The sequence below is a fragment of the Sipha flava genome, unplaced genomic scaffold (genome assembly GCF_003268045.1).
Source record: "Sipha flava isolate LNK unplaced genomic scaffold, YSA_version1 84_pilon_pilon, whole genome shotgun sequence".
NCBI classification, from domain to species: domain Eukaryota; kingdom Metazoa; phylum Arthropoda; class Insecta; order Hemiptera; family Aphididae; genus Sipha; species Sipha flava.
Window position 1 is genome coordinate 18,601 of NW_020273626.1, and position 12,627 is coordinate 31,227.

Below are 12,627 nucleotides of genomic sequence, written 5' to 3' on the forward strand. Positions count from 1 at the left end.
AAGGGGGGTTGTGTACAGGCCTGCGTCGAACCAGTTCAAAAACATAAAGATTTGTTCCTACTTGAATAGTGTTCAAGCCACAATCTGTAAAACTCATTTTCTTACAAATTTACGAGCACTGTTCCCCACAAACTTAATTGTTTCATGATATTGTAAACTACAGGGAATAATAAATTGTTTGAGAACTATTTCTAATGCTCGAGATTTTTTTATTTTCCAAAAAGAAAATATACATAAAAACTCACACTGTCGAAAATATCTCAAAAAATATTTAAAACCCCTTTGCGCTAACCATTGAATTAAACGTTACCATGTATTGAATGATTTTTTGAAGTTAATTGAATAACTGATAGAACCATTGGGTCACTGTAAATTGCATCCCATTTTAAACTTTTTTTGTTAAGGGAGTCGGAGCCAATGCAGTTTTAATACACAAAAACATGTCGTATAGGAAAAACTCTCACGCCCTATAGAATTATCGAATTTTGTTAATTTTTTTTTTATTCAAAAGAAGAAAACATTTTGCAGGTCGGATCAAAACGCAATTTTCAAAATTATAATTAAAGAATCTAAAATATGCATTCCAATAATGCATAATATTTGCTTTTTTTCAAATGTAATTTTCTAGCACTGTTCAAAGTAAAATGAAAATTCGGGCTTTGATCTGACCTGCAAAATGTTCTCATTTTTCAGAAAATTTTTTTATCAAAATCGGACTGATAACTGTGGCGTGTGAGTTTTTCCCGTAAAAGCATTTTTGTTCATCCTAAACAGTGCTTCGAAAACTAGTGACCAAAGACGATCACTGACTTTTGCGTGCGCGTGCGTAAATATCCTTATCTGTGCGTTTGTCAACGCACACAACCAGTATAAATTGCGTATCACAGTTCCGATAAAATTAAAAATAATTTGCTATTGACGATACGATATTGTATATTATATTCGGGATAAGAACAAGTTTCGGCAGCTGTTGTATTTTTCTTTACGACTGTATCAGATCCCGGTACCATCAGTCGTCACTCGCGCACCATATCACATACGTTGGTCAGTCCTTGAAAACTTCTCTTGAAAACCAATTTCTTTTGTTCATTTGTTATTCCCTATATTATTTTGTTTTACACGAAGTAATAAATACGTAAAACAAATTTCTATGATTTAATTATTTACATTTTATTATAATAATAAAAATAATAACCGTTTATCAGTTACAAATTATAACAGCCGTCCATTATATATTTGTATATATTATTATTATCGTAAAAATGTATCTAAATAAAATATAAACTAGTATATGATAATAATTCACGACTAATAATTACAATAATAATAGTTTAAAAAATTTCCATTTATTTTAAAATTGTAGGATTTACAATTTCTTGTAATAAATAACAATTATAAAACTCGACCAATTATGTTTCCATTTTATCCTTCCAGAAGTCGTCATCACGCATTATTATTACTACAAACATATCTAAAAATAAAAACCATATTAAAACTGTGAATTAAAAAAAGAGCATTTGGCTATAATATATTATTGTTTATTACCTTTTGGAGTCCTAACTACAAAATAACACGAGCATTTATTGGCTACTCTTAATTGTCCCTGAACCTGGTAATAATAATTATGGTTTTTGTCCAACTGCAAATCATCATTATTTTTTATTTTTAAAAATTTGATTTTTAGCCACAACTCCTTGTTGTGCTGTCATATCTTTTCTAATATGTGGGCATTTTATTTCAATAATTTTATTTTCTCCCACCAATCCATCTGGAGAACCAGCTAAAAAATTATATTGCTCGTAACTAGCTGGTAAAACTTTAACATTGAATAAAGATTAAAATGTTTCTTTAACCATTGTTTCATATTGTATTCCGTATCTATTTGCGTACAAGCCAAAATATATAACAAAACAATTATTATTATATATATTTAAATGCATCGTAACATTGCACAGTGGATACACTATCTAATATTCTTACATCGTTGCTGGAGTCCTTGAAGAAAAATCATCTGCGTATAGTATATACTTGACAGTATTTGTCCGAGGAGTACTTTTTCTGAGTTTGCATATTCTACCAAAGTTTGAAGCAGTCAATCGATATTTTCGTTCAGTATGTCAAGTATTATATTTACCCTGAGAAATTACCCAATTAAAATCTTTGGGGTCTCAAGTGTAATTTTTATTTAATATGATTTATTTTTATAACCTGATCTATTGTGTTCCTTTCTAGTACACATATTTCTTTCGAATTAAGTTTTAAACTATTTAAAATAGTTAAACGTTTGGTCTTCAACTCTTCTGGTGACATTTTTAACTCAGCACAACCTAATTCATTCAGGTCCCCATAATCCTTATCAGCCCCAGTAAAATATGTACCTCGAGTTCTAGAGAACAAAAGAAAAATAATTTTTACAGTTTAATTGTAAAAAAAATTGAACATAATTTTTAAAAAGCATACAATTTGGTTGATGGTCTAAAAGTTAGCTTTTTCTTTGTTTTCGACCTAACTTCTTTGGCTCTTTGCAATTTCGAAATAAAACGCTTTGTAAATTTCCCTGGGCTTTCTTTTGTAGCTGTCTTATGTAGTTTTCGTATATATTCGGGACCAAAGTTAAATGCCGATACTGCTGCCATACATCTAGTATTGTAAGACCCTAAAATTGGTAAGAATGTTTTAATATTGTGAGTAAATATAAATATTATAAATAATTAAAAGCATACTAATATATAACACATTGAACTAGGTACCTCTCCATGAATAATTGATTATTTTTCCACCTATAAATTTAACTACAATACTCTTGTATGATTCGATACAATTATTTGTCAGGTCATATATTAGGCTATCTGAATTAAACGAAACTAAATTTTTAGCCGCAGAAATATCTTGTCACAAACCACAGTTCTCCATTTCGGGTACATAATTTATACCATCAAGTTCAGATTTACAAAAATATCTAAAATTATAATAAATAAATTCTGTTAGGTATTAGGTATTATATTATATTTATTATTTATATATATATATATATATATATATATTAAAATAATCGTTTATAAAATGTGTAAAAATAATCAATATTTAATTTTACGGATCGCAATTCTTGTGACACCCAAACACATGATGTGGCCCATTGTCGATGTCTTTTTTTAAAAATTTCGCTTTTTGACTGTGGGTTAAATTTCCATTATTTTTCCAATGTTCAATTGCCTTTTTTATTCCATACCTAAAAACAAAACAAAATTATTACGACGACAATATTTATTACTTAGCTAAATTTTATCTAATTCGAAGCTTATTATCTTTTAAAAGTTTTCTTAAAAACCCAGGTACACCTTGTCACTAGAACTTTTTCGCTTCGCTGCCATTTCATTAATTTTATTCAAATAATTTCGTAAAATGTGGTTTTTACACTCAATCTTTTTTACCAAACAGTTAGGTCCATACGGTTGAACAATACTTATTTTTTTTGTGACCGAACTATCCTCATCTCCAATAACTTTACGGTAAATTAAATTATGCATATTTATGCTTTGTTTGAATCCTTCAAGTATTATATCTGACTCCATGGCCGTTGACGTGCCTTCCTAGTTTTGTAGCACTTATGTGTTGAGGGTTCCTTTGAGGTTGCTTCTGCTTTCACACAGACTGAGCAATACTTGAAATCGATTTCAAATATCTTTAAAATTCGTTATAAATCTTTCAGAAAATTAAAATCAATATCAAAATCGTTAATGATTGATAATGATTAGGCTTAGGGACTTCTAGCATTTTCATATTTTTTTTAATTATTGTTAATTATAGCAGAGTGCGAAATAAATTCGTTTCTCGGTGCCATGATATCAGATCTAAAATTTGAATGTGCATATTTTTGCATATTTGATAGATTTTACAGGAGAATGCTTATTTTAACATTATTATGCTTAATTTGCATATTTTGACAAATTTTTCAAATTTTATTATTTAAAATTAAAAACTATAAATACATATATATATATATATATACATATTTCAACCGATCGAAAAAAAAAGTACTAAGAAGACTTAATACTTCCAATAAAATGCTATCTGCAACTACCTCTCATATCTTGTTATAATTTTTGTGTAAGTATAAATAATACTATAAATCCGTATCGGCCGTATAAAGGTCGATTCACACATAACAGTGACGTGACGTGACGTGACATCAGTGAAAAAAAAAATATTATAGACCATCGGTTCTTAACCTTTGTGTAGTGGCGATCCAAGATATTTACCAAATTTTTCCTGCGACCTTTTTATAAATAATATTCAATGGCAAAATAAAAAATAACTATTTGGTACTCTTAATTGAATAACATTTTTTACTCATATTACTTGTATTCATAACAAGTCATAATATTAATTACATTATATTTAAAAATAAACATTTCTTTTAATAATATTGTATTGTTTTTTAAATAATTTTTAATTTAATGACTTCCTTGGTCTTGATGTTGCTTTACCAATGAATCAATTTAGAGTTCTTCTATGGAGTTAGTTAGTGAAATACGCATCGTGGGTTCGACATCAAGCTTGTTTCTTGATTTGGTTTTGATTGTAGTTAATATCTTTATTACAACATGTAAAAATATTAGTTGATGGCCTTTGCATACTCAAATTTAACTCATTTAATAACGAAAAAATATCTGATAGATACGCAACTTTTGTCAACCAAATTATATCTTGAAAATGGATGGATAACAGTGAATTTTTTCTCTTAAAAATACTTCTATTTCAGTTCTTAATTCAAAAAATCTCGTTAAAATTTTTCTCCATGATAACCAACGTACATGAGGTTTCATTTATTATTTATAAGACTTAAAAATAAAAATATTATACTAACGTTTTAAATTTTTATCCGACCCATTTAAAATTATTGGCGACCCAAAATTGGATCACGACCCTATGGTTAAGAACCGCTGTTATAGACCGTGATAGACAGTGCGTGTTCAGACGCGTCCGACGCAGTGAAGCTCCGGCGTTCACAGTGCTCGTCAGGCACTGATCCGTGATAAAAATAAAAATACGTCGTCGCCGATATTTTTTGTTTTTCACGGACATCCGTGACCAGTGTATTTTTGTTAGTTTGAATTCGTGGTCCACCAATTCTCTATACAATGTTGCAAATTCTCCATCGGTGTCTCGAAACTTCCATATAGGATGAATACAGTGTCTTCTTTTTTCCTTCTTTTCGTCCTGGTCCAAAAGCAATGCTATTATACTAAGCTCTTCTATACTAAAATTCATAATGCACTTAAAAAATGAATTAATTAAATAAATAAACACTAAAAATTAAATTAACTTAAAAATTCAATTTTGAATAACAACTAGATAGTAGACATTACTGATCACGAGGGAGCACTGATATAAAAAGGTACGATATTGTGAGGATGGAAGTGAAAAATTCATCACGGATAGCACTGAACACGGAAGGTTAAGGTAGGGACACACTATTATCATGTCACGTGAGGTCACGTCGTTATTTCGTTAACTCACGTCACGTCACATCACGTAGGTATGTTTGAAAATGGTCACACTATAGTCACATCACTCACGTGGTTTGGTCACATTTGATTACACAATGTATTGACTTTCATTCAAGATGGAGTGTGCTAGTTCAACTAGTTCTTCTGATTGGGAATATGATTTAGAAAATGTTGCTGCTTTTATCGTTATAAGTGAACAAAAGAAAAAAAGGTCAGAATGTTGGTCCCTATAGCTGGTCAATTTATAATTGTATAAAACTTCGTGAAGTCTCACTTGTTCTATTAATTTTTCTTCCATATCTAATAAAAGCTGAATTTGTATAAAACAAGCTTCAATTTTCAACCAGTCAAAGTTCAAAATCGAAATGAAATGTGATATCACGTAACATAAAATATGTGAAACGATAGAAAAATAGAAACATGATATCACGTGAGGCGCAATGAAATATTACAATATCACGTGAGTGGGGGGTAATGTGTTTCTAACACATTAAAACAGTACGTATTAATAGATTTCACATATTAATCGTGTGACGAGACGTGACGTGAGATAGGAAAATAAGACGTGAGCTCATGTGACATGATAATAGTGTGTCCCTACCTTTACGGTCACGTCACGTCACGTCACGTCACTGTTATGTGTGAAACGACCATAACCTGCTGCATATTGACCGGGTGTCGATAAAGATAATAATAGTCAGTGGCGGCATCTGGGGGGAGCATGAGGGTGCAGTTGCACCCACGACAATTTTTCTAGGGGAGCAAAATTATCATTTTGCACCCACAGACAACAGTCAAAAATATTATATTATATTTTAGTTATTGAATTGCAAATGCTAACAATAGTAATATAATGTAATTTTAATTATAATATATGTTACTAACAGTAATTGTTTTCTATTATTATTTATGTTAATAAAAATAGGTTCCTTATATATTTATAAGTTATAACTAATATTTACAATTATATATTATACTAATTGAAATATATAATAAAGTTTTACATAAAGATTTTTTTTATTGCTTTTGTAATAGTAGTAGTTAAATATTAGGTGACGTGGAAAAACACCCCCCCCCCACCAACCGGTTTGTGAATCACCATAAACGTTTACACCCACATGAGTTTCTACCAAGTGCCGCTTATGATAATAGTAATGCCAATCTGTGATTTTTTATGCCAATCGCTAATCGCTAATGCTAATCGCCATACGAAATATATATATATATATATATATAATAGTAATAATAATAATAATAATAATAGTCGATATAGAATAATAGATTACCTGTTTAGTGTTCAGTTGAATCAATTATTATCCGTCGTTGTTTTTGCGTCTCGCAACCACACTTGTCGAATCATACGTAAAACGTATGTGATAATTTGTAACATTATGTTATGCCGAAAGTACAACAGTTTACGAGTAGCCGACTACAAAGTTTTGTTTCGGAGTTTAAAAATATATTTAATTCCGATGGACACGTTTTATTTTGTGTACTATCTGGTCATTTTTTTTTTTTTTTAATGCATATAAATGCATATTATAATGCATATTTTAATGATTTTAGAAGCATATTTGCATGCATATTTGTGTATTTTTTAGATCTGTAAGTCCCTAAACCTAGTAATGATTTTCAAAATTTATAATGAAATTGAAAAAAATGAAAATCGATATTTTATATCAAAATCATTTTAATAATTAAAACGATTTTAAATCGTATTAATTTAAAATTCAACAGCCAACATCTATTTATATTGTCAATTCGTAGATATTGCCATATTTGGTAATAATATTGATTATACATAATAATAAATAACTAGTACCTATTTTGTTTTCTAAGAATATTTACGATAAGGAATCAGCGTTCGATGAGCCATTGTTGTTTTTATACACACGATTTATTCCATATAATATAATTTATATAAACATTTGGTAGTGTATTATTATGGATAAGATATTAATTTACAATACTCTATTGGCTGTCACCCATGAGTTATACTTTTAACTAATAATATACAATCAAATAACCTAAAATAGTTTTATTTTGTACTTTTGAAATTTTGTTAGACGTCGTCGTATTTGTCCCATTTATACTCGTAATTTAAAGCACTGTGTTCATATTTAGTTAAATTATGTCTGACTCTATAAATAAAAAACTTTATTTTACCTTTTAATCATTTCACATAGATGTATCCCTAGTTTACTTTATTTTAGCTTCACTTTCATATTATGTTTTTTTATTTTTGAGACACTTAAAGTATAGTTGTGGTTTGTACGAAATGTTTTATAACATAGGTAATTAAAAAGTTGATTTAAAATATATGCGGATAATGTACTAAAATTTGAGAAATTATTATAAGTCATGGATAACATTCTATCGTGAACCTAAAATCGAAAAAAATAAATACCGATTTTTGAAACCAAAATTGAAAAAAATGAATATGGATATTCAAAATCATAAACAAAATTGCAAAAGATAAATATCAATATTTGAACCAAAATCGGAATAAAAAAAAAAACTAATATCAATAATCAATTGAAATTAAAATTGAAATTTTTTATTTCGACTTCAAGTCTTGGTATTTTTATTTATGCATTGATGAGTTTAATAATTTCTTCTTACAACTCCAGACAAAACATTGTAATTAGACTTGTAGCTTCTTTTCGACCAAGTACCATCAGCTATGACAGTTATCATGGGAACTCCGTCTTCTCTTACATCACCGTTTGCAACTGCCAGTTTAGCCTCTTCCTCTGCTGCTAGTGACATTGCCTCCCAAGCTGTTTCACTAGTAAACTTGTGAACATCCTTGTGTAGCTTCTGGTACAACTTGTTGTACATACTATGCATATTCAAAATAGCAGAAAAAGTTTCTAGCTGAGTAAAACCTTGCTCTGAATTTATAACTGCCGTTACTATTGATGTATTGACGTCCATTAAAGACGAACTCGGATTTTCGGATTTATAAACCTCATGTCTGTGACACATGTTACATGTAAACAAGAATTCACTTAAAAATCCAGTTTTACGCTCTTCGACCAAAAGTAAATTATTAAAATTACAACCAAATGGTTTATGGTTGATTTCAGCAATTTGCTTGAATACATAATCCATATCAACTAAACGTCGACCCTCAACATTAAATCTAAAAACAAAATAACTGTTGGAAAAATTGCAAACAAGTGGATACACCGTATTTATATATATAACTTACAATTGGTTAAGACCATAAGACGTTTTTGTCAGTAGAATGGCTACACGTTGATGGTGTATCTAATTGTTGTGTTTTAGAAACATTTTCTGTTTTATTTTTTAAGCCAAAACTAAACATAGGTAAATAAAATAAATAATTAATATTTCATGAACATTATTACGTATAATTAATGTATTAATTTGTTTAGAATATGATTCACTAACCACTGTATAGTATATTACTATAGTAGTAGCCGTGTTCTATTTTTTATACATATAGTACTTACCTCATATGTTTCCGTCCTTTTTTCTTTTGAAAAAGTTGTTATATATTTTTTTTTGTTTTCCACATCTAGTATTATTTGCAAAAAAATAAAAAAACATACACAATTCGTCATATAATACGTTATATTGAATTGTAAATTAGAGTCGATCGTAGAAAGCAAGAGACTTCAACAATTATTGTGATCTTCAGTTGATAACAATAATAATAAACACAATTCATAACAGTAATTCTATGAAACGATAACGCATGGACTAATAAGACGTATAATATACAAATAGATACACATCCGATAACCCGCAGTCAGTGTAATTATTTAATTTTATCTTATTATAGCTCATGCACACTAATATCGATTTACACACTCACATTCATGCACAGTTGGTGCGCCGCCGATACAACATGTGAATTTAATTGCCTAAATTTTCTCCTTAATAAATGACCAGCACCGACCCCCTGAACTGCGGCACTGATATATTTTTGTTCATATGCCTACCTATAATACCATTGGCGCATACGAAGCCGTGGAGACAACAAAACTATTTCGCCTATGTTGACGGTTGAACGATAATCCATTTTTTAATAGTTAAATGTTAGCACGTTCAGATGTTCAGTCTTCACTCGTCGCCCTTATGCCGACAAATTACTATTCCGTAAAATATAGGTATACCAGTAATGCAAAATTATTTACTGTTTATATGTTAACTATGAGATATATACTTTAGATACATGCATCCATTAATTTGAATTAACTCGATTCGTATTGAATCAATTCGAATTAGGGTACCTGTATTATACATGCGCGTCTAAAACCGCATTACTAATACACTCAACCAAACTAGTTTACGTTGCAACGTTTACATGTGCAGTTTAAACCGATTTAACTTAATTCGAATTAATCTAATTTTTCACCCATGAAAATATTAATTATTCCATTTGTAGTGAGCTCGTTGAATAGACGAACTAGATTATTTACATAAAATAACACAACGACAATTTGAATTATAATATGATATTTTAATAATTTCTATACAAGTAAAGTTTGGACTTCAGTTCTCCATATACGGATTACCTTAGTCTTTAACAAGAACAAAATAAAAAGTGAGGCCACGAGTAATATATTGGTTATCCTTGTATACTAAATTTTATTAATTAATCAGCACGATCCATATTATTAAATTAATCGCGTAATGTGATTGTTAAAGATTGTTATTTTTAACATGGATATGTCTTAATGCTGGGGGTTTCCGAAAATTTGTCGCGACACTGAGAATGTTGCTTATGCGATAATTTAAAATTTTATATTTATAAAATATGTTTGTTCTTTTAAGAAAATATGTGGTGAATTTTGAGTGACTCTAATAAAAAATTTGTTTATTACAATGTAGTTTTTATACTTTTAAAAAATAATAAATCATTAAAAAAATTGAGTTTCTTATTTTTTTGATGGTGTAAAGACTGTCGAGAAGTCTTATAGTGCTAAAGTAATTTTTTTCGTAATAGTGTGCTTCCTCCTTCCTTTCCACCCAAAAATCAAATACATAATCGGCTCCCTCCAAAATGAAAACCTATATACGCTACTGGGTATACCTAAAATAAACTTTGAACACAGACAATGATATCGCTTTTATGTCAGTTATCGGGACCAGACTATCGATTTAGAATCAACCGTTGAAGAAAACCTAAATAATATGTTCCCATGCAAAAATTTATAGTAGTAGTAAAGTATCTAAATATGATCATAATATTCTGACTTGGGTGTGTGTGTGTGTGTGTGTGTGTGAGTGTGCAGCGTGTTTATAATACGTTTATAGTGTTTATACAAACTATTAATATGATTTCCAAGTCAAAATTCTATAATATAAAAATGTTAAAGAAAAAACTGTGTTTCATGTAAAAGTTAATTTACCATCTGAGGTTCATAGAGGGGGTTCTACCCCCCCCCCATAGATACGTCACTGGACCACGTATAGAAAGCTTATGGATGAAAAAACGTTTTAGTGACTGGTGGCTGGAAATAGTTAATGTCCAGTTTGTAAAAGAAGACTGGATTGAAAATTTTCGTATGACAAAAGAAACATTTGAAAAAATTGTCCAGTAAGTTTCTAATAAATAAATAAATGTAATGCAAATCTGTAATTAATAGTATTAATATAATACATATTTTAGGGAGCTAACAATTCATCTTCAACCAAATAGTTGTCCTGTAAGAGCGCCTGTTGCAATTGATAAGACAATTGCAATGACTATTTACAAATTGTCAAGTTGTTGTGAGTATACGGTGGTAGGAAATGCTTTTGGAGTGCACAAAAGCACAGTTAAAAAATGTCTTTACTAAGTTGTTAAAGCTATAAATGCAATATTTCTACCAAAGTTTGTGAAGTTTCTTAACGAAGAAGAAGCTTTACGTATAGCAAATGCTGTAGAAAATAAAATTGGGATAGTACAGGTAGATAAAAATTACAAATAATAGAGAATAAAGTATCTATATAGTTTTTTAAATAGATATAATAAAAGTAAAATCGCAAAGTGTAACTTCACTTAATTTCAATTTTTAATTGTCCTACTAGTTACTACTGTAATACAGTACTATTGTCTATTAACTAATTATTTTTTATTATCACCTAATAAAATAATGAATATTTACAACAAAAATACATCAAATCAATAAATTTATCAATCTAAATAAACTTACAAAATTATTTTAACTTGTAAATTAATACAAAAAATATATTCACTATATATCAATCAATATACATTATAATTACCTCATCAATGTTTTTATGATCTTCGCGTTTTTTGCGTTTCAAGTTGGCCAAATTAGGTTTTTTCCGCACATAGCCTGAGATGTCCTTTTTTACTCAAACGCCAGTCTTTATTCATTTTAAAATTCAAAAAAAAAAATTACTGACGAGAAAAATTAAACTTGACTTGCTGAATAGTTGAAAACAACTAGTTCTATTTGATTTGTGCTAACATAAATTAATTTATTATGATCTATTTTATACTTTGCAATGATTGTAATTGTTACAATACATTATTATTTCAATTCCGTTGTCATTAGTTCTAATTGACTAATAATCGTTCGAAATGCGGGTAGTATTTAATATTTATGTTATGGCTTGGTACTAAATTCTTAGAAATGTTCTAACGCCCATACGCGCATGCACAGGTCAATGAACACGAAGAAAATTTACACTACGCTAATAAAATGTCAAAAACGCCAAAAATCTAGACAAAATTGGGAGACTTGGGATTGATGAATTTAAATTTTGAAAACAGATTTAATTAAGTCACTATGTTAGCTAGGGATTGACCAAAGGAATTTTCTATATTGTAAATAATATAATAAGATATTGACAATTTAAAAAAACAGAAATTTATGTATTTTATGTATTTAAGTACGCCATTAATTTTTGTAGTAATAAAAATTCCTTCGAACAAGTTTTAGTAAAGATGTTCAAGATTTTTAATTTGTTTTCAAAATTAAAATCCGTCAAACCCAAGTCCCACAGTTTTGTCTAGCTTATGACCTGTTTTACGTGATTTTTTGCATCGTCTACAGCCCCCTATATATATACTAAATATATAATATGTATTATATATTATATTATTAATATTATTAATATATCATTATTATCA

General features: G+C 29.0%; 1 protein-coding gene across 1 annotated transcript; it reads right to left on the minus strand.

Moving 5' to 3' along the window:
• Window positions 1-8,114: 8,114 nt before the first annotated feature.
• On the minus strand, window positions 8,115-9,022 carry LOC112693296. Its single transcript, XM_025568294.1, has 3 exons — window positions 8,990-9,022; window positions 8,725-8,833; window positions 8,115-8,655 (listed from the first exon to the last, which is right to left on the minus strand). Exon 3 carries the CDS (start codon window positions 8,622-8,624, stop codon window positions 8,115-8,117), a length of 510 nt encoding a protein of 169 aa, XP_025424079.1. The 5' UTR covers window positions 8,625-8,655; window positions 8,725-8,833; window positions 8,990-9,022.
• Between the last annotated feature and the right edge of the window lie 3,605 nt (window positions 9,023-12,627).